At 36.9% G+C, this 26,525-nt stretch overlaps 2 protein-coding genes across 28 annotated transcripts in view; both read right to left on the reverse strand.

The window, feature by feature from the left end:
- Window positions 1–252: 252 nt before the first annotated feature.
- On the reverse strand, window positions 253–9,639 carry LOC127943355 (thromboxane A2 receptor). Of its 2 annotated transcripts, none has more exons than XM_052539743.1 (3): window positions 9,386–9,636; window positions 5,758–6,580; window positions 253–2,072 (listed from the first exon to the last, which is right to left on the reverse strand). In XM_052539743.1, the coding sequence occupies exons 2-3, from the start codon at window positions 6,547–6,549 to the stop codon at window positions 1,731–1,733; spliced, it is 1,134 nt and encodes a 377-aa protein (XP_052395703.1). In that variant the 5' UTR covers window positions 6,550–6,580; window positions 9,386–9,636; the 3' UTR covers window positions 253–1,730. The 2 variants fall into 2 exon arrangements, with proteins under 2 accessions (XP_052395703.1, XP_052395704.1); XM_052539744.1 differs by lacking the exon at window positions 253–2,072 and adding an exon at window positions 2,579–3,435 and having other exon boundaries at window positions 9,386–9,639.
- Window positions 9,640–19,067: 9,428 nt separating this feature from the next.
- The window catches only part of LOC127942690 (receptor-type tyrosine-protein phosphatase S), a 184,686-nt gene continuing 177,228 nt past the window's right edge, over window positions 19,068–26,525 (reverse strand). For all 26 annotated transcript variants that reach the window (XM_052538571.1, XM_052538575.1, XM_052538577.1 and 23 more), the window contains 3 exons: window positions 25,947–26,101; window positions 23,243–23,378; window positions 19,068–23,128 (listed from right to left, as the gene is read on the reverse strand). In XM_052538571.1, coding sequence (XP_052394531.1) covers window positions 23,060–23,128; window positions 23,243–23,378; window positions 25,947–26,101 — 360 coding nt within the window. In that variant the 3' untranslated portion in view covers window positions 19,068–23,059. The remainder of the gene's footprint in view (window positions 23,129–23,242; window positions 23,379–25,946; window positions 26,102–26,525) is intronic.

Genomic DNA, 26,525 nt, shown 5'->3' on the forward strand with positions numbered 1-26,525 from the left:
TCGCAGACGCCAGACGTTCACTGAGTCCAAGAAATGTTTTTTGTCACAAGTCAGAACATTGAACTGCGGGCCAAATGAATCTATAACCCGCGCAAAAATGGCCGTAAATCCATGCTGTTTACACACCAGAAACTGTCTTAAATGTGCACTAGCTGATAAGCTTCTGTTCAAAGGGTACGCCAAAAATGATCTCAACCAAAGATGCAAATACTTAACAGAACAATTGGCCAGAACAATCCAAACACAAGAGGACTGAATTATGATTTTTATGCAGCAATGCTTGGGTTTACATTCAGTATAAATAAGAAATCAAAACAGAACATTCACTCTGACAGCGTCTGATGCTAACCTTATGCCTACTCGCACAATAATAATAACATTTGTGCTTGTTATGATACATGTTTGATTCCTCAAAAGACAAGAAACCTGCAATAAACCAGAATCTGCTTTGTTGCCATTTTATCCAAGTGTGTGGTCCTCATAGACTTCTCAGAAAGGAAAAGGAGGGTGTTTGTCCGGGAAGTGAGCCACAATTTCCTTGTTGTCCCAAAGCAAGTCCATTCCAAAAATGCCAATACATTTTAGCTTTAAATCAGAGTTAATTTTGTGATTTACCTCTTAGTTGGTTGGTTGGATTTAACTCTAAAAAAAATCCCTTTGGGAAAAACACTTGAGGAACCGCTGAAAGTGGGTGGTCCTGTTGTGCAAAGGCTCCACCTACAAAATTACATCACATATTTATTTTTCAACTTAATCCCCCCACTCCAGTAATCATCCAATCACTGGCCAACTGGTAAAATCAAGCCCCGCCCACTTTCCCACTCAAACTGACAGGTTTCTACTAAAAGTTTTCATTAAAGCCATTGAGTAAACACTCTTTCCTTTTTGTCCAATTTTCAGTGAATTTTTATTTTTTGCTTTAAATCAGAGTATGTTGCGATTCACCTTGTATCTGATTGGTTTGGTTCATGGTTGGGTTTAATCCTTTAACGAAGATTGAATGGGAATAACTACAGGAACTGCTGAAAAAGTAGGCAGACAATATTATGCAAAGGCTCCGCTACATCATCAAACATGCATACTTTTCAACCCCCCCCCCCCAACTGTCACTTTTCATCATCCAATCACCAGCCAACTGGGAAAGTCAAGCCCCGCCCACATTCTCACTCAAGTCTTGAAATTCGTACTGCATGTTTTCATTAACGCCATTAATTACACATTCATGCCTTATTGTCCTAGTTTCAAATACTTAAAATTTAGAGTTTGCAATGTTGTGTTTCACCTCATAGTTGGTTGATTTGGTTCATGGATTGGTTTAACTCTTAAACAAATGGAAAATTAATGCAAAAAAACTCCATGAACTGATGGAAAATAGGCGGGCACTATTGTGCAAAGGCTCCGCCCCCAACAATACATCATCAAACATGCATACTTTTCAACCCCTCCCCCTCCAACCGTCACTTTCCATCATCCAATCACCGGCCAACTGGAAAAATCAAGCCCCACCCACTTTCCCACTCAAGTCTGCAAGTTTCTACAGTACGTTTTCCTCAACAGCTTCGCTCTCCAAGTTCATGTGAGTTCGACATGTCGTAAGAGCTCAAATATACACTTCTCAAACATGTACGACTAGAGAACCTCTCCAAACACGAAGGGTTCAAAAGGTGGCTCATGTCTTACTTTGGACGCCATATTAGACAGTGAATCATTAATGAAGTAGAAGATAAATGCTAAATGGAACTAGACTCCACAGTGGCGTTCTGCACAGGTAGAGATGTGTCCTCTCGTCTGGCTTTGTTTGGATTGCGGCGGTTGTGATCCAAACGGTCAATCGTCCCTCCAAGAGAGGCGCGCGTGAGTTTTCGGAAGGACGTGGAGAGCGTAGGATAGAGGCTGATGATGGAGCCGCGGGACCAGTCCATCTTGGGAGCCATGCGTTTCAGAATGGCACGTCGGAATAGGATGTAGACCCAGGGATCCAGGATCTGGTTCCCCGTCGCAAAACGAAGCCAGAGAAGCAGGCTGCGAGCGTCGAGCTCGCTGCCCGAAAGCACGGTCTCTGCAATAAACACCTGTTGAGAGGAAAAATAGCGAGAGGGTGATGAGAGGAACGCAAGAAGAAACACTGAGCGTGAGCCGACGCTTGAGTCAGTCAATAAAATAAACACAATCATCACAGCGCAAACATGGGCTTTGTCATTTCAAACTGTTTACCAAATCGAATGGATTTTTAAATGAATGTAACATCTGGAGATGTTGGACACAATTTCCAGGAACACAATGCCAATGCTAAATATTTACACCACAAAAATATCCCGAGAGATGTGGAAAACAAATATATTTGCTAACGTTTCTGGCGTCTCTCAAAATATTTTTGGAGGTTATTCTGTCAGGTCATATTTCAGCACAAAACTAAAAGATGGAAACGGAAAATTAATAGAAAAGAAATGGAAGCCCATTTAGACTTAATTAATCAACCATTCTTATTAAACCATTCAGTTTATTCACATACTTTATTATTTAATTACTAATACTGTTGCAATTAATAATAATAATAATAATAAATAAATGAAAACAATGGTGTGTAACTGTCATTTTTTTTATTTTAATCTTTTAATTTTAGGGTTTAAATTTACCATATGATTGTAAAAATGAAAAGCAAAACAAACAAAGATACTGGAAATAAAATAAGTCAAGTGAGGCCAGAGCCACTTCTCATTTGGACACTGGAAGGTTTTTTTTTCTTTCTTTTTTTTTGGGATGAAACTGATGAAATATCATGACCTTTCTGGATATTTTCCCAAATAGCTGCAAGATAACAAATAGGTTCGATGCTAACATAAACACTTAGCATTAATAAAGCAAATAAAGTGCTAAAAGTAGTGAGCTAGGCATTTCTAAACCATTGACTTCTACTGAGTGTTCACTCCATTAAAAAAAACATGCTCAAACACACGCATGCGCGCGCACACACACACACACACACACAGACACAGTGCATTTGGTGGAACACGACACAAAATACAAACATTTACCATGGTAAGTAAATTTTCTGCCAAAATATGATTATTTCTATAACAATTACTTCTACAAAGAAAATGTGGGAACATGGTAAAACTTAAGTTTGGTATTTTGGCAGAAACTCTGATTAGTGTGTTTGGGTGGATGATGGATGTCAAAATGAATCAGCACAGAGAGACAGAAGTGGTTTGAAGCATCCGATGTCGTTACTGATGAGCGCGTGAGTGTGAATGGTGTTAATTCGGATCACAATCTGGATTAGCCATCAGCCTTTACTCGCCTCAGTCTAGACTCCTGACAGAGGATGTAAATCCAGGGGTCACAAATCTGATTGCAGGTGGCCAATCGCAGGTAGAACAGAACGCTATAGGGGTCGACGGCTAGCGAGGACACGACGGTCTTCAGTATGTACATCTGTCCAGAGACACAACATCATCAGACGAGGACAGAACAGCTCCAGAGAGGTATTCCTCAAATGCAGATCAATGGTTTCGAGTCCAAGCTGTTTATTTAACTATGGGATCTGTGGATTATCATAAATATACACAACTTTTGCACTCTATGACAACATTTTTGGACAAAGAATAAAAAATGTTAGTTACACAAGTAATATTTAAGAAATTTTTATTAAATAGTTTGTGTAAAAAGGGATGTAACTTATGTTCACAATAAATATTAAAAAAAAATTGTTTCCGTTGTATTCGTAATTCATGTGTGGAAACAAAAAAATATGAATGTAAAAATATTAATGTATCTTATATTTCTGTAACGGATTTTTATAGTTTTGGAAGTGAAAAACAATAAAATATAAATATAAAGGGCAGATTAGGATGATAAAAAAAATGTAAATGTATAATATTACAAAAAAAAAACCTGTGAAAAATTTCTGTAATTTCTATATTTTAAAGTTTAAAATTTAAAATGCTCATACAATGCTATAGTGTTTAATGTTTTGTAAAACATCTTAATTTCATTAAACAAAATAGAAACATATTAGTTGCATTAAATAGAAATATATTACAGAAATAAATGGAATTTTTTCTTTATTTAATACAATTTTCTTTATATATATATATATATATATATATATATATATATATATATATATATATTTATATATATATAAAACAAAACAATTATTTTTTTATTTTAGGGACTTAATTTTAATTTAATTTACATTTCTGTGATGAATTTTTTATATTTTATTATTGAAAGCCTGGGTTTTGGAAAAGAAAAGAACAATAAAAGCTATACACAAACAGCCATTTTATATAAAAAAAATAAAATAATTTATATATATATATATATATATATATATATATATATATATATATATATATATATATATATATATATATATATATATATATATATATGCAAAAAATTGTTTAATCCCTGCCATATAAAAGTGCACATATATTAAAGAAACACCCAGCTGTAGTTAATTAAGCAGAAGAGTGGCTAACAACGAATTTGCGTTTTGTTAAAAATAGGATATATGTGTTTGTTGGTGAGGACTTCCTGTTCTTCCCTTCTACAGGAAATGGCTCTTTCTCATCTGTCTTATCAGCAGTCCTCACACTACTCCATGTTCCTCGACTGGCAGAACACGAACAGTTTCCTATGCGAGAAACCTGACGTGTTATTAGACGAGAAAAGCGTACAGTAGCGCACCTGTGTCGCGTGCCAGTGTTACGATCAACAAAACTGAAAACAAGCAGCGTCACGAACAATTATAAGCGATCCGGACGATTACTGAAAGAAATTCTTCTATCATCACGCCACGGGTCGAGATCAGTCGACTTGAGACTGTTCCAAACCTAGTAAGCTGCCTACATAGGTACTATTTTAAGACCAAATTGTAATGACTTGTCCCAGAATGCATTGCACTGCATTGATTTAAATGAAAAACATATACAAAAAGGTGGGTGGGATACTGAAAGGTATCAATGGAAAAAGGCAATAGTTTGCTCAATGCATGTGCGTGAAATGTATTCTTATGCTTATTAGAGTATCATACTGTTAGCTTAGCCACACGCTAACACAAACTCTACTGGAATGAATTGTAAAGCTATTTGTGTAGCATTAGCAAGTTCAGCTCAATCGACAGCATTTGGGGCATTAATGTTGCTTACTTTACAGCTTTCAACTTTAAACGCATCCCTCGTCTTCTTAAAAAAATATAAATAATTAAAAGTATAAATATAAAAAAAATATATAAATAATAAAAAGTATAAATATAAAAAGGTTACCTAATGGTTTTTATAATAATAATAACTGTTATTATTATTATTAATGTTATTAGGTTATGTTAATCATATTACTTAATGAAAAAATGTTTAAGGCCGATAATTAAAAAATGTAATAATAATAATTTTAATAATTTTAATAAATTATTAGTAGTAACAGCTGAAGTAGTAATTTTATAATCTTTATTAATAGGTCAATTTAATTCTAATACTTAATCGAATAATTTTATTTAAATAATATAATATTATAATAATCTTCCCCTTTAGTTATAGACACTTTATATATAGAAAACGATAGAAAGTGGACGTTAAATTTGTGGTAATCAACATTATGCTGTATTCGCGTTGAACCGCCTTCTTGGTTACAATGCCGCCTACTTTGTAGGCAATCTTACTAGGTTTGTTAACAGTTACTAGCATCTCATTTTAGTCCGTTTTTTCAACACACGTAGCATTTGTCAATTGTCGATTCAGTTCAATCACTCACCAGTAGAGGGCACCAGCAGACGGAGGCGATGGCCATGATTAAAATCAGCTGCACCATCATCTCCACTTCATAGTCTCGTCTCCGTTGAGCACTGTCCTGTCCGCAGCACACCTTCAGTAGGGTGACGACGCTCACCGTGTTGAGCAGGAACGACACGGCTAGCGACAGCAAACCCACCAGCGAGAAGATCAAACCGAAGGTCATCTCCAGCGGTTTGGAGCTGATGTTGAGGAAGCACCAGGAACCAGGGATCTGGAGATGATAGCTTCCCAATCCGGCCAACGGCAGGAGACTGATGCAGCCGGCCGTGACCCAAACCATGACCACCGTCAAACACGCTCTGCTGCTGGATTTGGTGGTGCAGCGCGCGAAGGGTCGGTTGATGCCTACGAATCGCTCCACGGCCATCGCGGCGCCGAGAAGCAGCGGACAAAGGCCGTAGAAGACCATCGACATGCCCATGAAGTTGCAGAAGTGGCAATGAGGGTCCAGTTGGCGCCAGTTGAAATGTGTGATGTGGAAGGACACCACGATGGACCCGGTGACCAACAGCCCCATGAAGTCGGTGAACACCAATCCGCCGAGGAAGAGCAGGAACGAGGAGCGCGATCGGCTCTTGGTGTGGTGGAACGTCTTGGCCAGAACCACCAAAGCGAAGAGATTGGAGCTCAAGCCAAGGCCGCTGAAGACCGCCGAGAAGTACGCCGAGGTGATGGTGTGGTTGTGAATGAAAGGCGGGCTGTTGTTGGAGAAGCAAAGTGGAGTCGCGTTGCTTGACGCCGAGGAAACCATGATGAAGACGGGTTTATTTCATGCTATGAACCTGTAATGGAGAAAAACCATTGGTGAATGCTTAATAAATGTTTCCAAGCACTTCATCGTCCAGGATTGTGTACTAGCTCGTGACTCATTTGGTTTTGGGATATTGTTTTGCTAGCAAATGGAATAAACGAGTCACATGTCTGCGTGTGTTTTCCCAATGTCTTGTGCAATAGTACAGGACGCTTTATTCTCAGCAGACGCTCGACGGCACACAGAAACTAAAACATAGAGAGTAACGGACCAAATGTGCTCATGCAGTGTCCAGCGGCGTTTTAGAGCAAACCCCGTTAATGTCAACAGGAAATAAACCAGCCCCAAACATAACATTTGCTGAAATTAAAGCTTTAATAAAATACATTTGTAATTATTAATAATCTATAATAATGATAATAATATTTCAGTAAGTGATATAATTAATAAAAGTAATTATTAGAATTATTAAATTACTATGAATAATAATATTACATATTAGGTATATCATTAACATTTTTGCATTAAGTAATATATTTAAACTTGTTAATAATAATAATTACAGTGAGTTTAATTTAATGTTTTATTGGTCATATTATTATTAATAATATGATTATAATAATACTAATAAATAATAATAATAGTTTAATTTTTTGAATTTTTATTTTTTATAAATAATTTTTATTTTTTGATACTGGCCAAACATTATTGCATTAATTAATACAATTAATTAATTAATTAATTAATTAATTAATTATTAAAAATAATACTAATAATACTAATAATAATATTGTTATTACCATTATAAAAAATATTAGGTAATATAATTTAGAATATATAATAAAACTTCCTTTAAATAATATAATTAGCCTAACCTTTTATTATTGTTTTTAAATAACAGGATTCTAACTTCTAATTGGATAAGACACATTCAAAGCTGACAAAACATTAAAGCCTATATAAATGAGCCAAGCATATTAATGATTGTTAATATTAATAAATGCAACTATTAGCTGAACATTAGTCTCTTATTAGTGTCATATTATCAATCGAGGCCAGAAGTTAGTGCCTTTAACACCGTCTTCTCATTAATATCCCTTAAAATCACTTTAATGTGCTTCCTTGATTGCTTTATTTTGCATCATGCTAAAGCTGACACTGTAAATAATGCATACTGATGCGAAGATCTGAAACTCTACAACATATTCAACCCTCAATCTTTTGCAGAAGTTCAGTGGATCTGCATGAAAACATCCAGATCTCAGAGACTTTATTTGAGCCGCATCTTACTGAAAACACATAAATCCCAGTGGAATGTCAAGTGGATCCACTCCACTTTAACCATTAAACATGAGTGTCTTCCTCCACAAACCCGTTCAGATCGATACCTTAAGTGCCATTATTTATCATCAGGCAAAAGCCTAAACATCTCAATACATTCTTTGGTATTTCCACTCATATAATGGCCGTTATTGAGCATACGGTGTACAGAAACCTGAGGCCGCTGATGGTGTTTGTGTGCCTCTCTTAGCAGCGTAATTCCAAAACAAACTCCATTAGCTAAACACAGAGCTTTCCACGGCGCGCTCCTAATCAAATTCCATCAAATGAGGCCCAGAAATCAGCTCTTTGGACGTCAGCGCCAGGGAGTGGGCTGGGAAACCTGCGACTGGTTTGTATGTGTATGCATTGACATCTTTCAAGTATTTTTAGCATTTGGATGCATGCATGAGTGTAAAACATCAGCAAAAGAGATTATTTATGATTAAATATGATTACGGCTATATGCTGTTTTGTTGTATAATCAGAGCATGATATGATTCTGTATCACAGAAACTCTAGAAATGAAAGCTTCTTGCAGGAACTCTTCTTACCAAAAGCAGTTTTCAGATGTTTGTTGTTGTTTAATTTGGTGAGTTAGTTGATGAGTAATTTGGTTTCTGGGTTCTTTAATGCACAAAAACATGAGAGTTTTACAAAGAACTCAAGACAGGCCTGGATTAGATTATTGTGAAATTCATTAACCGGCCTTTTTTTTTTTTTGGCATATCATATTTATTTAATGTATTTTAGACTTTTTCTGTATTTAATGCATTTTTGGACTATTACTATTTTTCCTCACCCAGACACAAATGTGCTAAAACTCAAGATTCAAATAATGCTTAAAATATCTTAATTTATAAAATTATAGCGTATACAAAATCCTCCACAAATAACTCCAAAATGACACAAAATGTATTAATAAATTAAAAAATTACCAAATGTCCATATTAATGAACAAAAACATAGTTTATTCAACATTTCATGGAAAGAATTTCAGCTGGACGTTTATGCAACATTTTTTAAATGTTACTTGTTTTAAAGCGTTCAGAGATCATTCAAAGATAACACTATTATAACGTTTGCATGTTAACATAACATTGTTAACTTGAGAAAACAACTTTTTTTGTTTGTTTTGTTTTTAGAAATACCAATTTTCCTGACTTAATAGGCCTACAACGTTAGCAAAACGTTCTTAAAACAGATTTTTGGTAGATGTTGGTAAAATGTTGGCGCAAAAACAAAAATACATGTTTTGTTGTTTTAAGTCAGTTTATAATTCTATTAAAATAACGCAAGTGATTCAAACTGAAACCGTCGGGTCATATTTTAATATCATGTTTTACACCTTCCGAAACGTGCACTAGGGCTGAACAATGCGGACTACGTTTTGCCATTGGACGTTGTTTTTGCAGAAATATGTTTAACATATAACATTCCCGCCGAGTACATCCAAACAAACAAAACACAACAACTCTGCGACGTTTACATCATCAACTAAAGTCGAAAGTTTTACCTGAGAAAGTGTGTTAAGTCCGGCGCGCGCTCCTTCAGCGTCGAGTCCAGAGATCCTCAAGCTCTGCTTCCCTACACCTCCATCCTGAAAACTCTCTCAAACCTTCTCCAACCCCCTCAGATACACTCATGACCCTGAGGAGGAGGATGAAGAGACACGTCCAGTTCCTCCTTCCTCCGATATTCCCGGAAGAGTCTCTGGGTCTGCGCCAGCAACCTTCCAAGTCTACAATCAATAGCAGAAACTCTCCGAAAAGCTTTAGTCCCAACACAGTGTGGGCTGAAAATGTTCTGTGATGTTTGAATAAACAGATGGTCTCTAAACTGTCTGTGTGCGTGTCTATCAACAGCTCAAACCACTTTAACTTTGCACGAGCGGTTAATTGGTTCTAGGAAAATGGTTTTTCGCATTTTTATATTTTAATAATTCATGATGGTCGAAAACGAAGAGCTTTTTAAAGCACCTGACGCCAGTGACTGTTTGTGATGATCACAAACGATCTAAAGATACTTTGCATTCAATGAACAAAAACTTTAAAACGTTATCTTTAAAAATAAACAATTTAGCCGTCAAACGTTCTTACATCTCGGAGACGTCTATTCGCATATATTTTGCGTGTTTGCTCATCTAATAAGTCTATAGGATGTTTCCTATCAAGACGTTTAGAAGATGCCCTCAAGATGTTTATCTTATCATATCAAAGATGTCTTTTAGGTGCTTTCCAGATTAATCGATCTTTAACAGACGTCTTGCAGACATTCCTGTGCTATCTCTATCTGGGTTGTTATCTGGTCTTTTCAAAACATTATTTATATATATATATAAATAATGTTTTGAAAAGACCAGATAATAGACTTATTAGATTAAATATATATATATCGTTTATGGAGCGTTTTATACCTTAAATGTTTCAGTTATTTTATGTTTCTTGTTTCAGAACGTCCAGAGAACATTCAAAAATAACATGTGCTTAATATTTGCATGTTCCCTTAACATTCCTAAAACACAGATGTTTTTGAATCAGCTGTCTTCTTAGGGTCTATTTTTTTCTGAGAAGTATTAGCGCTTGATCAGATGCTTGTGTGGGGTGAAGCTAAAAAAAGCCCTCTGAGCATTCATGACCACAATAAACAGTTCAAAAAAATGAAGAATCTCTGACAATCATGGTCTTTAGGAGGACATAACGTGTTTCCATTTAGCCAAGGAATCTTTTGAGCATAGCATGCTAAACACATCCATCAGCATTGAGAAAACAACATGTGTTGTGTTGCGATTAGCTGCCACAACTATCTCTTTCTCTCTCTTTTTATTCAACTATGAGACAATAACAACTGTGGTAATGACATTGTCATTGAGCATTTAACGCAACGCAACAGTTAACATTCACAATCAGTGCTAAACATCTGGCATTTTGCAAGCCAACACAATTAGCAAGAAAAACATATTTGATGCCTAGTTTTGGTTAGCAAATAAACTCTTTCTTAAAGACGTATGTTTATTGCACTGGTGCCTTTGATAATTGAAGCTCTTTTCAGCATCGCGCATGCATTCCTCCAGAGGCCTGCCAGGTTTATCTGATCTCTCCCCTCGCGAATAACACAAACCACATGACCGAATGAGACACTATAATCCAACACATATGGCTGAACTTTTGACCTGATTTATTTTATGCTACTGACTTTTATGGCTCGTCTAGAGTTATTTGCAGACTCTGACTCTCAGCCAAGCTATGAGCAGACATTCGATTTTATAACTCATCTGAACTATCTCTCAGAGCGGTGATTGTGAACTGCATGTCATTTGAGTGTCTCCAGGGAAGGGTGGGATGATATCTTCCAGTAGTATTGTTCATTTGCGTCATACGCTTTGATTTTCCGCCAGGTTACATATGCTGCTTTTGAATAGCTACTTATTTTGGGACTAAAATATTCTGAGCAACATGGTAACGATATTCCACTGCCATTTACAAACCTGCTCACGAATATCACTTAAAATCTTTAAAAAATAAGTAATTTTAATAAAAATTGGTTTTGTTTATGCAAATGTTCAGGGAACATTCCATTTAAGAATTTTGCAAACATTATTGGAATGTTACTTTTGAAATGTTCTCTCAACATTCTAAAACAAGTACTAATATCTACCGCCATGTTCATTCGCACCGAATACTGGTGGTAGACGTAATTTTATCCTCTCCTCCCCGAAAAACATTAAAGTAAGTTTCCGGTGAACTGGGAGAAGAGTAGAGTGTATATGATATCAAAAAACATTCAAGTCATCAAATTATAATTGAATGGATGGCTGCTTCCATAGACATCAGTGTGTATTTTACAAACTATACATTTAATGTTTTGCTAGTTTTTGTGTATTTAAATGTCTGAAACCTAAATTAAGCGTTACATGGTTGAAAACACGGAAAGGTTGTGATGTGATAAGAACTCAGCGTGTTTGTATCTGAAAGCAGTTGTGAATTTAGCAGTTGATCACGTGACACACCGTGTGATCGAACACATCAAAGGGTTAAAAAACATGCATCTTAAAAGTTTCAGAAATAAACCGATCCATGAACAATGTATAGATATTGCTTTTGTGCTAACGTTTTAAGAACAATATTAAAGTCCAGTTAAATCCCAATATGTTCTAAGAATATTTTGTTTAAGTTTCATTTATTTCTGAATGTTCGGAGACTTTAAACGTGGAAAGATTTATCCAACTTAAACGTTTCGAATGTTTTATAAATGATTGATGAACGATTAACTATTTATAAATGTGTATGAGCTTGCTGCATTTCATTAAATTTGGTAGCCCAAAAAAGGCGACCTTTCACCAACACCACTTGAAATTTTCCTCAAAATATCTTTTCAGATGAACTATCATTTTAATTCTACGTAAATATACATACAAGTGAGTTGAGCTCTATTGCTTTATCAGTCAGACAGATCCATGATACGCTGCGGTAGGTCCTCTAGCGCAGTAAACCCGTGTTAATAAGCCCAAAAAACCCATCAGCCAGCACGCCTGAATCCAAGCGCTCTGTCAGTCAAGTGGCAGTCATCTGCAGCTAACAAACAGACAAGTTCTGCTTCATTTCACCCCGAATCAGTGCATTTCCATGTAATTAAATTCAAGGCCTGCTGCCATGCCCACCGGGCAGCTTGTCAAGCCGCCCCTTTAATTGGGCACGACACCTGCAGTGTAGATGCCAACACCTGATGCCCACACCGGCACACGGGTACAGATCAAGGTCACGGCCATCCCACTGTTTCACAACACGACGTGCGAACACACACACACACACACACACACGGCTCCAGGAGAGAACTGCGATAAGCCTCGACCACAGGTAAGAGCCTTTCATAGCAGCTCTAGTCAATTAACCCAGAGGGAGGGTGTGTTACAGACGCCCTCTATTTGAACTCATAAGGAAAGAAAAACACAGTACCATTCCAGACAGATCATACTAACAGCTTCCAAATTAATCCAACATTATGGATGGACTGGGTAGCAAACAGATATTTAAGTGATATAATTCAACTAAAACATGCGATTTTATAGATTCTACGTGGAATAGTCTATTAATTTTAACAATAAAATAAATTAAATACAAATAAAAAGCACCTAAAATGTAGATGTCTTATTTTTATCCTAAAAATTAACTTGCTAACTACCCTTGTAGTCATGATGGTAAACTTACTCATCCATACTGAAACTATTTTAAGTGGTTACCATTGTATTCTCAATGCAATAGGCAATTATTTTTCGTTTGAGACGCCATTTTCGCGTCATTATGTAAATCTATTTTATCATTCATTTCAGACTCTGGACAACATATGCAGCTGGCTTGTTTATATATAGTTGTAATCGCTCCGACGTCGTATAGCCTATCTATTTATAACTCGATCGATCGACATATACTTTGCTAATATGCGTTTTTTTCCGTCTCGCGTCGAATGCATCCCGATTTTCCTAAATGCGCGAACAGTGCACGTGGTTCTGCGCATGCGCCACTGGCGTACAGCCGCGCTCACTGATATACATCAAATGATTTTTCAGTGAAAACCAAGACAAACGAATGAAATATACCCCAACAACTTGCACTGATTTTCTCGTTAAGTAATTATCCAACAAACCTCTCCAGACATGTTCAAACAATCTCTTATAAAGTGATCCATCAATCACTGCAAGGAGCCTTCAGCAATAAACTCTGACAAGACAGAAGAAGATCTACCAAATAAGGCTGCTGACGATAAATTCTGACCTCAGGAGGAAATGCTTTCGAAAACAAACTGTTTCTGATGTCTAAATGACTCTGTGCTGATGTGAAGATCTGGGCTCCTCAAAACAAGCCATTAAAGAAGTTCTTCCCTTACAAAAATTCACCATGGTTTTACTACAAAAAAAAAAAAAAAAAAAAAAAAAAAAAACATTGTTACTATAGTTAAACCATGGTAACAACAAATTAACCATGGTTTTGCTAAATTAACCATAGTTTAACCATGGTATTTGTGGTTTTAGCTGGTCTTAGCCGTTTCCCCCCCCAGAAGGGTTAGCAGATGCTGGAAGACACCTGACGAGATTTTGAGGCTAAAATTAATGCAACTTTCAGTATAATTAAACAAAGAAAATGAGATAGTAGTATATTTAATTTTGGAGTGGCACTTGGATTGGCCAGTCAGAGGTCAGAAGTATCTGCATACAGTGTTTTATGTAGAATCCTTTTGCTACTGCTTACATAACAGTAGCAATTATGAACAGGTTTTGTACCCTTTTTTAGGAAATATATACTATGATAGTACCATGTTTTTATATATATATATATATATATATATATATATATATATATATATATATTGGAAATACCAAGGTTGAAAATCTTAAAAATAGCACTGAATTCTTAAGAATACTATGGAATATTTCAAAATACGAGTTAGTATTATACCAGATTATGTAATGAGAATATGTAATGAGAACCAGTTTATGATGCAATTCTATCGCATGTTATCTTCATCCACATTCCTCTTATAAATAAACATGAAATGTGTTAATATAAATGAAGGTTATTTAGTCAACAACGCGTTCTGTGTGAAATATCCACAGATGGACTGGAACTCTGGAAACCTTGAGATGTCACAGCTAGCAGAGCATTTCAGGAGCGAATTATGTTCAAATAAGAAAGAAAGAAAAAACACACTTGAGATGAGATGTTTTTGTCATTACCACAGAATCCGTTTATATAATATATCTTGTATCATTTCCCATAACTGTTATTATATAATCGGGTACATTATTTATTATATATATAAAAAAACATCTTTAGAGTCCATTATGAGCAAGAACCTATTTGGGCGGGAAATCATAGCGAATTCCTTCAGGCTTTGTTTTGAAGTAAGAGATATCGTTTCCAGTTTCTGTCACAAGAGGACAGCACAGTGTCATGCTAGTGAATAAAACTAAAGCCCACAGACAAACTGAGACATGTAGTGTACTCTTTAGAGTGCAGAGAAATGCTTTAGTTCATCTCCGTGAGTTTAATGAAAACATCTGACACACAAGTGATTTCGAATAATGCTACTACCTTCACAAATTTCAGCCTCATATAGCACACAATGAAGTTCATCCATCCACTTGCACACGTTGTAAGCCTAGTTGAGAGCACACAATAAAACACTTGATGTGCAATTATAAAATAGACACTATAAACGTTTAGCTGTGTTCATAACTCTATTACACAGAGCAAAATGAACAAATATGGAAAACGGTGACAAAAACACTAAATATATTCCACAAATTACAAATTCCGCGCATGCGTAGTAGAGATTGGCGAGTAGTGTGAGAAACGAGTTCAATACTGAATGATAGTGTAGTGCACTACAGTTGCCAATAGCTATAACAAAAAGCACAATGACGCTTGTTGGTCGTGCAACTCAACTCAATTATTTCGAATAAGTCAACATAAGGTTATAGTTAGCCAGAAACATGTTCCAGGTTCAATAAAAGCTATTGACCCAGCAGCACAAACGCTCTGTAAGTGTTTCAGAATGAGCTTTATTGCCAGGTATGTTTACACATACGAGGAATTTGTTTTCGTGACGGAAGCTCCGCAGTACAACAGAATGACAGCGACAGAACATAAAACACATAATAAAAGAATAAAAAATACAAATATGTAGACAGTGAATGACAATATACAAATGACAATTCTTGAATAGATGGGAGAGTTGAACCGATGATTCGCTCAGCAGTCCGGACCACTCTCTGTAGTCTTCTGAGGTCAGATTTAGAAGCTGAGCTGAACCAGACAGTTACTGAAGTGCAGAGGATGGATTCAATGATGGTGGAGTAGAACTGTTTCAGCAGCTCCTGTGGCAGGTTTAACTTCCTCAGCTCCAGCGATCTGTTGAAGATCTGTGTGAAGATGGGGGCCAGCTGGTCAGCACAGGATTTCAGACAGGCTGGTGTAACACAATCTGGGCCTGGTGCTTTTTTCCTTTTCTGCTTCCGGAAGACCTGGCGCACCGCATCCTCGCTGATCTGAATTGCAGGTGTGGGGGAGAGGGGGGATGCAGGAGGTGAGAATGGTGAGAGTGCTTGATTGGAGAGGTGTTCAGGATGGGTTGCAGGAGCTGTTAATGGTGTGAACGGTAGTTTGGAAAGGCATTCAGGGCTGGTTGCAGGAGTTGTGAATGGTGTGAATGGTTGTGTGGGGAGGCGTTCAGGGCAGGTGATGGGTGTTCTTTCAAACCTGCAGTAAAACTCGTTCAGATCGTCTGCCAGTCGTTGATTCTCTACGGTGCTGGGGGGTGGTGTCTTGTAATTGGTGATCTTCTTTAGACTTTTCCACACTGATGCGGAGTCGTTGGAAGTGAACTGAGTCCTTATTTTTTCAGAATAATTCCTCTTTGCCACTTTGATCTCCTTTTCCAATGTGTATTTAGCCTGTTTATACAGGACATTGTCCCCCTTCACGAAAGCATCTTCTTTGGCCTGACGGAGCTGTCTGAGTTTTGCAGTGAACCACGGTTTGTCATTATTGTAAATTAGTTGAGTCTTTGTAGGAATACACATATCCTCACAGAAACTGATATATGATGTTACGGTCTCTGTGAGTTCGTCCAGATCGGTGGCAGCAGCTTCAAAAACACTCCAATCAGTGAGGTCAAAACAAGATTGTAAATCCTGCTCTGCTTCATTAGTCCATCTTTTTACAGTCCTTGATACAGGTTTAGCTGATTTTAGTTTCTGCCTGTAGGACGGTATAAGATGAACCAGAAGGTGATCAGAACGTCCCAAAGCTGCTCGTGGAACAGAGTGAAATGCATCCTTTATTGTGGTGTAACAGTGATCCAATATATTACTGTCTCTGGTGGGACATGTAACATGCTGTCTGTATTTTGGCAGTTCACGGGAGAGATTGGCTTTATTAAAGTCCCCGAGAATGATTAAAACAGAGTCCGGGTGTTGTTCTGTCTCTGTGATCTGATCAGCAAGTTTCTGTAAAGCTGAGCTCACGTTCGCTTGCGGATGGATGTAAACACTGACCAGAATGAACGAGTGAAACTCCCGCGGCGATTTCGAGAGCATATTTAGTCAAAAGAGCCCAGCTTCCTATAAACGCGCGCGCCCGTGCCGCAGCAAGCAGTCCGTGAACAGTGATTATGAAGGGTTGCGAGCAATCTGTCGAATTGTCTCATTTGCATAATAAACTCGGAGAGCAGCCACTCTCCTCTCGCCGAGATAAACCGTAAGTGTATTCAAGCGAATTTTTTTAAAAGAAAGAATTCATTTGCTTCCCCAAAATAGGTCTTGGTTTAAGGTCGCATAAAAATTGGATTAGCATAACAGAAAGCTCAAACCGCAGTCTGAGATACTTAAAGCTGAATTCAGTAACATTTGATGCTCCAGAAACATCTGTAATGGGGCCCCGGGACTGAACTGAGCTGTTTCGACTTCAGGCGTATAACGATTAACTCCCTTCTTTGCTAACATCTGCACACAAAACAAACAAAGCAAGCTAGCAAACAAACAAATTGCACATGCCGAACAAATTATCATGTGAACAACTGTCGCTAGATATGTTTGGTTGCAATCTGTTGTCTCACAAAATGTGCCACTTTAGGACTAAAATGAGGCAAATATTGAATGTGAATGAATCGAGAAAAGTGGTTTCAAACTGAAAACAGGCATAAAGTGATTGCTGTAGGCCTATCAACATTCGAGTGCAGCAGCCATTTTGTTTTTGTAACGTCACTTTACTAAAGCAAGGGAAAATATCTACAAATTCCAAGAAATTCTTAACATTTTATGTGATGATTTTGACAAACAGTGCTGAAATAAAAGGTCAGCCCAATTACTTACCAAAATCTGTTGCTGAACTTGGTGATAAATGTAAAGATGTTCAAGAACAAGCCATCACATTTCTGAAATGTTTTCATCAATAACTGAAATATGTTGCGAAAAGGAATTTTTTAAAAATAAAATAATGGTGGTTTCAGATGGAGCGAGTGATAACATCCACATTTCTGTAAAACAAATGGAAATTTGAACGCGTGTTAGAAACATTCTAAATCATTCCGACTCACATTAAAGCATAAAGGTTACCTTTTCCAGAACAAATACCATGCAAACATGTATTATCACATGTCTCAAGAATCAGCGTTCAAACTATTGTTGTAATCAAATGCATTTGAAAGAATACAGCATTGATTAGATCTGAATACAAGTGCATTGAACAATTTCCAAGCATTTATTCTGAGCAAAAGACATTCTATCTTGTTGATCTCTCAAAGATGATGTCTGGCTCTTTCTCCAGGATTACTCTTCCATGGCTTGATTCAATTGATGTGCCATTTGTAGCTCAGCTCTGCCACGGGCGGCGGACGGTCCAATTTACTTCGTTCTCATTTATTTGAAATTTCCATGGCTTTTGGCTGCTCTGATGCAAACGGCGCTTTGATGGGCTCCCGAGGAACAGTGCTAATGAGTTAGATGACTGACGAGAAAAGCAATTAGCCCCAGATCTCCTTCACCTTTTCTTTCGCATTAAGCATTAGGATTCTTGAGGCTCTTAACAAAGATTTCATGTTGAACATAAACCAACCTTTTGTTCTCTCGTCTTCAGCAGCATAAATAGCAAAAGCAACCTCCAGACGAGCCCAGTGGCATTTGTTGAAGATTTGCACCAAATACTGACTGTGAGGTGATATTTAAAGCTTCCTAGAATATCGTACTCACTTCCTCAACTGACTTTTCAAACGCTATTGATAATGCATATAATTGGGCGTCAAAACAATCAAACAACTGCTTTCTACACTGGTTTATGCACACATTTGTAGTCATTCTACATGTTATTTACATCCCAGGGTTGTGATGTTAAAATTGCAGGCAGCGGGTGGCAAAATGCACCAGGATGAGATGATTAGATTAAGAGCATGTTGAGCTTATGGATGTGTTTACCATTCAGGTATCAGGCCAGATTGTGAAGTAATTGATGGTTCTGTTAAGATGCCATGTGCGATGACAGCTGATTGGTTCTCGTATATATGTGGAGGATAAGCAAATTTATTTCGCCATCTGTCTTGTCAAACTGAGCTCATGAAATTTTAATGATCCCATGGAAACCTAATGCTAGACTTAACGTTAACTACGTCCATGAATATTTCCAGATCAAATACGAGGCACACCAGTATTTTCAGACAACATTTCTTTAATACAAAGTCAACATATCTACATACACAGTGGTTTCAAACCAGTTATTGTGTTCGTCAGAAGTAACAGTTCGAAAGCGATAGCACTTGGCCTTCGTACAAAGATAAACTATTTTCACGTTTGGCTTTTTTCTTCGTTTTTGTTGGCCGTGGTTTTAATACGTTCACTTTAGTTTATTGGTTCTTCGTTGTTTGTAGACTAATCGAATCACACCTTTGGCTCCTGTTGTTGAACGTCCTTACGCTGAGGAGACCAACAGGACTTCAGAGCACTTTTGCCGTCATAGTTTTCAGAGATCAGTCCAACAAGTCCAATCGCATGAGTGTCCTTTGCATTTTTTTTTTCCTTCCAAGGAAAAGTTTGTTAGAAACACACAAAACTCCCAACAGTTTAAAAGGCAGCACTGGAATTTCCAGATTCCATGTTCTCTCGTACTTCGTCCCCTCAACGTAAAAACTAAATTATAAAAGTGAACTTAAAATGGCAGCTGTAAACATCTAGCAATGAACTACTAATTAAAAAAAGATGAAGTGCAGAAGCAGTTGTGAGAGACGTGTGTGTGTTTAAACTAGTGATGATGACTTGAAGCTAATCACCAAACGCGCAACCAATTCAAGGCAGTTCGCTCTTGCTGTTCATATGGCATTTTATAGGCACTGGGCATTTTATAAGTCCTTCTTCATCCCAATCTAACAACAGAGTCACTCAGAATTACAAAAAAAAAAAAAACACAAAATGATTACTGCTTTAGTTTCGGGATAGGTAAAAGCTCCTGAATCTCATAAAATATTTCCAATATATTGCTTTGTCCAATTTCACTCCAAAAAACAAAAACAAACAAACAAACAAACATTTATTCCCCCAACCATACAATATTACCATAGTTCCCTCAAAATTCAAATTTTAAAAAAATTCACATTACTATAATGTGAAAAACATAAAAATAATTGATTAAAAACAATTTGTTGCATGTGCAATAATTATAATCACCACTGAATAATGAGAAATACTGTGATTTTTGTGGTGAAAGTCTTTTAAAAATCAGTAAAATTAAGTTTTATTTACTTTATGCTTTTTGATTTTGGAGTAAAATCTGACAGACATGTATTAGGGATCTTACAAAAAATAAAAATAAAAGAGTGATGCACCAAATCTATTGGGAAAAAAGCAGCGTGATTTCTCTCACCACTGGACTGCAGTGTGTGTTGGCTACGATAAGGGAAAAAAGTGAAGAGTTGGGGAAAAAATGAACAAATGGATCAGGAAAAAAGAAATGAAGTGAAGAGCGAGAGATAAACAGAGCTGTTAGCATGAGACAAAGCTTCTTTCAAAACTGTGCAGGGTTTCCATTAGCATAAACATTTTTTTGTTGGTTATCTCAGTTTTGTTCAAAGACAGAAATATTCAGGGTCAAATTATACAAATACATATAATATATATTTGTTTATTTACAGGCATTATATTCAGAATCATAGTTGATATCAACAAACGATTGAACATTCGGTGGTTTGAAAAGTAAAAAGACAAAATCAAATGTTTCAAAAAGCTTTCACAGATATGGGCTGTAACAAAATTATTTTTTAGTGTTTTTTTAATTTTTAAGTAAAATTTGGAAAGTAGAGATGATTGCATTGAAATGTTTTTTTTTTGTTGTTGTTCAATTCAGTATTTAGTAAACCAGTTGTACGTCTTTTATAAAAGTAATACTTCAGTTCATACTCGCACTATTGATGAACAACAACAGGATTGCAATCATAATCCAACCTTCATTATTGGGCAACAGGAAGTCAAAACTCTCCCTGCAATGATTTATGGGAAATTTCTGCATTTTTCTAAACGAAACCAAATAAAAAGTCATTCATGATTTCATACACACAGTTTTCATAATTTCATGGTGGTATAAAAATGAGCGCCCGTTTCAAAAACGAAAACAAAAAAGGCTATTCATATGAAGATTTGGATACATCTTTATATTCTGCATTTAAATATACTATATGTGAGTGTGTATGTATACATTCCCGTCCCATTCGTCTATGTATACATGCACACAAACACATCTCACATTACATTTCTACAGTGAAAAAATAGAATGTCTTTTAACGTAAAATGAGCAAAATGAGCATAATTTTTCTTTCTAATAATACTAAAAAAAGAGTACAGTATCTTTGCTAAAAAAAAAAGCAAAACATTAAACCAAGAAATCAAATGTCTGTTAAGAAAATAAGTCAAAATAATACAACAATAATGTATTTCATTTTTTTTCTCTATAATGTTACAAGAATAAGGCTTTTTGGAAATTAGATTACAAACGGCTCCTTTCATTCTCTCACCAATCAGAACACTCCATGTTCAAGCATTCTCCAGTACAGCCAATCAGCTCTAACGGCGGAGTTCAGGCCCCTCCCCCTCATACGCATATGCATGAGTGTGTAAAACAGTCCCACCTACAACAACAGTTTCACAAGATAGTTGTACCGCAATTTCAGGGTGCAAACCTATGCCTGCTTCTTGCTTTTCATTAGCCAAAATCCATTGACGAAACACCTCAAAAACAACCAACAAATAAACGCAAGAAATCCCAAAGTAACCAGGAACGGGTCGTTGATGATGATAAAATACATGCTATTTCATCCTGGGCGACTGTTGAGGCATAAGGAAATGGATTGACTGGTGGGAGCAACACACGTAATCATGCTCTCGCACACTTGTGTCCATTGAATCAGACTCTCACGTACAGCATAATGGAGCAAAAGCAGCATGTTTGGTATCAAGAGAAAAACTAAAGCAAAAAAAAAAAACAATTGTAAGACAAAAGTTGATTGAAATATGGGAATGAACGTTGTTCACTGGGGACGTCAAAGAAAGATTTAGCCACGCATCCCCTATCCCGTGCGCCAAATACATGGATTACGTCAGCGGAGAGACCAGTCAATGTATCGGATGTATTCAACCAAAGAAACTCAAGACTTTCTTGGTGGTTCCTTCTCATCCTAATCTCCAGCTGATGCAACAGGTCATGCTCCCATTGGCTCTTGAGGATGGAAATGGAGCTACATTGCACCAAAGAAACTCAAGACTTTCTTTGGTGGATCCTCTGGTCCTAATCTCTAGTTGACATAACATTTCACGCTCCAATTGGCTCTCGAGAGGTGGAGATAGGAGCTACATTGGCAGAAATGTTCACTAGCATGTCTTTGAAAGCACCAAAAAAGTTGTCCCCACTTCAAGAAACTGATGTGATTAGGTTTCAACCATTTGACGTGTCGACTTCTTGTTTGACGACTTCAGTGGTTTCAAGAGGAGGGTTATGTTCTCAAGTGGATGAACGTTTTGCCTTGAATTGCTTCTTAAGTGGCTCCCAATTTTTTCCTAAAAAGAGAGGCTTGGACCAAAGACGTGAGCAGCAAAAGAAGTCTTGTTTGTACTGTTGCACCAACTTCCCCATTGAAGACATCAGTGAAGTCCTCTACTAGACTGATACTTGTCCTTTCAATGAAAACGTTTCCATTTTAATAAATGAAGGATTTTAAATGCCAATGAATCAGGTGCTCATAATCTATACTTTAATATGTGGACCTGTTGTATCTCACCAACTTTTCCTTCACGTCTTTTTGTAATATGTTCACAGAGTTAGTTTGAAACGAAACGATGTTTGTCCTCCATGTCAGAACACTTGAGGTAAGGTTAGTGGTCCGACACCCAGACACCTACAGCCAGAGCCAAAACGATTGGTTCCTCCTTCACGAGCTTGGGATGTAGAAGGGTTTGGGATTCATTTGCACTTCTCCAGTGTTGCTTGTCCAATTGGGGTTACGCACGAGGCATTTTGATTGGTTCCAAAAGATGATTATTCGAAAAAATTGTAAGAATTGTGTATAGTTGTCATCGTTTCATGTTTTCAAGCAAGTTTTTTATGGCTCAGGAGGCTGTTGTGGGGAGGGGGGTTGTTGGTCGGGGGAAAAAAATGGCTTTTTACGTTGCATAGTGATCAAAACTTCCAAGGTACTCCAGAGCTGCCTGATAGCAAAACTGGTACTCGTCCTGTAAAGCAAACACAAAAGCATTAGCATAGGCGTTTGCTATTACTTGAGTTTGCCAAACGTCCAGCAATTAAACAAGACAATCTGCAGGAAATCAGAAGCTCTGGACTCTCACCTCTGTTTGCACCATTGCTGGCCGTTGTGTTCTCAGCATTTTGACCGTCTGGAAGATGTCCACCACCCCCTCGTAGCGCATCCTCTCCAGCACAATGCTTAGCGTGATGAAGACCCCGGTCCGGCCCACACCAGCACTGTATTGAGGAAAGCACAAGCTTGTGTAAAAAACACTCTGAAACCAAAAACTGATGATGGTACAGTAAACAAAGTTTGGTTTGTGAGCCTCATTTTTCCTGCATGGTAGTAACATACATGAAATTAGGATGTGAAACACTAAGCAGTAATGTTGTTGCATCTTTCCTGAATCCATCCATTTTTTTAAACCCATAAAGCAAAATATGTTTACTATATATCTGTATGAAATGTAATATCATTATACTGCTACATAGCATTCCTCAATTTTAAATTAGTATTTGAAACTAGTTATGGAAATAAGTATGTAGTGTTGTTGTCACATGACCTCACCACACTGTAAGTTAACGTCTCAGAAATATATATATATTTTTATTATTCCATAAAAAAAAAATATATATATATATATAATAACAATACAAAAATAAAATGCCTAAATAAACGAAATAAAAAAAGTCCCCACTTAAATCCATTTATAATAAATACAATACACATAAAATAATGATAAAAGAACAATAAATAAATAATTAAACAAAATATAAATATGTAGACTTAAAAAGACTATAAAAATACTAAAATTAACAACAAAACAAATAAACAAATAAAATATTTAAGGAGCAATAAAAATAAGTATGTGAATATTTAAAAAAAATATAAAACGCCCTATGCTAAATCAGTCAATCAATCAATCAATCAATCAATCAATCAGACTTTGGTATTAAACAAGTTTTAGTGGTCTAACAAATCGTGTCTATTCATTTGTGGATGTTCAAGTGCATTGCATTCTGGGATACAGTATTCCACACAGTGTGCTCTTCCATTCTATGCACATTTTACATAATGCATACTACACTATTTCAAAAACCCTTGCTAGTATACTACTCTGAATTCACCCAATAGCCATCTATTTAAACAGCAGTAGAACAAATCCCACTGGTTTAGTTTGGACAAACATGCGCGAGCGCTAAACTCGTCTCGTTGTGACAGCGCTTGAAATAGGAGGAGTCTTAAGTCTGATTTTTAAAGCTGGCTTCATAAGCTGCTTTAGCGCAGAGTGATTTCACCAAGCCAACAATAATTGATTTGACAACGGGCTTATTTTCGGCTTTGCCTCCACTTGGCAAGATTGAAAGTGACAAACGGCTTGGGAAAGCAGCGAAGGACGGCCTCTGATTGGTTTAGATGCACAACCAATCACGACGCGCCGTTACAGTGATGTAACCTCGGCAGAAGAGTCGGGCAATCTAATGAAAAACTGCTTCAGAGTCTCACGACGGTCACTGTCAGGAAAACAAAACGCTTTTGACGTTTCTGTCCATCCATGCTGCCACAACCCTACAGAAAGAAGGCTGAAGAAAAGAAAAGAAAAGAAAAGATGGAGAGAAGTGGTTGGGTTGGCAGCCGGTCGCAGACTAAAACCCAACGCTGGTTAAACAGACAGACTTTCAGATCTGACAGCCGTGAAGGATTTACACTTCCATTCAGTCGACGTAATCATGCAATTAATGACTGAACCATGTGGCTCTATTAGATATGAAATCTGGGGAGACATGGATGGAGAGGAGAGGAATACGAGAGAAATATTAAACCAGCACCAAAAAAACCTCAAACCTCGTCAAAGACAAAAAGAACCACATTTAAAATCAATTATTAATTCATTTTCTGATGGAAAAACATTATTAAAACAAGACAAATTCACTTGGCAAGCACATTTGCATGTAACGATTTAACTTAATTGTAGTAATTTTTTTTATATATCCTGCCAAAAATGTTATTTCTGTCATTTTCCAGTATGAATATCTTAAGATTCATCAATCAAATTATATTTACCTGAGAATTTTAAGTGTTGTTTTCTAAAGGGTTAATTAAGTGTATTAACACAATAATAATTACTTGAAAAAAAACTAAAATTATTCTCTCTCTCTTTTTATATATATATATATATATATATATATATATATATATATATATATATATATATATATATATATATATATATATATATATATATATATATATATAATGAAAACAAGTGAATTTGTAATTACAGTATTAAATACTAATATAACAATGTTAATAAAGATAACAGAGTTAGTTTTTTTGAGTTTCGATGTTTTCTCGTTTTCCAGTACTATTCATAAACTGAATTAGTTGAGCAGACAAATTTTTAAGTGCTGTTTTCTGAAGAATTCATCAAAATGAAGTGAGTTTAAGTTTAAAACAAGAATAAATATCTGCCAGTAGAGTCAGAAAAATAAACTTCATTCGAAGGAAAGGCAGGATTATTTAGACGTAACTTAATTTTGATACATTTGTCCGGGAAAAAATACTTAGTGTGTCATTTCTGCATCTCGATTTTAAAATGTTTCGATGTTTTTACTGGAACACAAGATGATGCAATGCCTTCAAGATCCAAGAGGACCAAAACCAGAGACACGGCGCCACGTGAAGCAGAAGTTGAAGACGGAGAGACGGAGATAAAGATGGATGAGAGATAAAAGGAAAGGAAAGCAACTCCAGCCTTCTGTCGCTCCATAAACACACACGCTGGATAATAGATGTTTATTCACCTGCAGTGGACAGAAATGGGCCCGTCCTGTCCAAACTGCTCCTTAGTTTTATGCACCTGTCCGATGAAGTCAATGAATCCCTCTCCTGATTTGGGAACGCCCTGCTCCGGCCAGTCGGTGAACTGGAACTGCCGAACGGTCCTGGACTGGCCGTCCTGAGAGAAAAACACAAACACACACATAAACGCCAGTCTCTTTTACTCCCACCATCATTGTGATTTCACAGGACAGGGGCTGGACGGATGGCTTTATCCGAACGGACGCGGGATTTAAACATCTGCGGCCGAACTTTGAGGGAAATCAATGGTGCGTCTGACGAGCGTCATCTCGAGGAGACGCTGCTAAATGGCTGATCGATGGTTTGGAGAAACGCTGACGGATGAGAGGAGAGGAGAAGAGAGCGGCGGCCAAAACGATCGAAGGGAAGCTCAGGCAGAACCAGACACAATTAAAGCTTTCACAGAAGAGGACGGAGATATTCAGAGTCTGACGGATCAAACACAGTCAAGGCTTTCTGGATCACACACCAACACTCGGACGCTTCCTCAACAGTTATAGATCCTCTGGCGCGGGTTATTT

This window comes from Carassius gibelio, chromosome A22 (assembly GCF_023724105.1).
Source record: "Carassius gibelio isolate Cgi1373 ecotype wild population from Czech Republic chromosome A22, carGib1.2-hapl.c, whole genome shotgun sequence".
Taxonomy (NCBI): Eukaryota; Metazoa; Chordata; class Actinopteri; order Cypriniformes; family Cyprinidae; genus Carassius; species Carassius gibelio.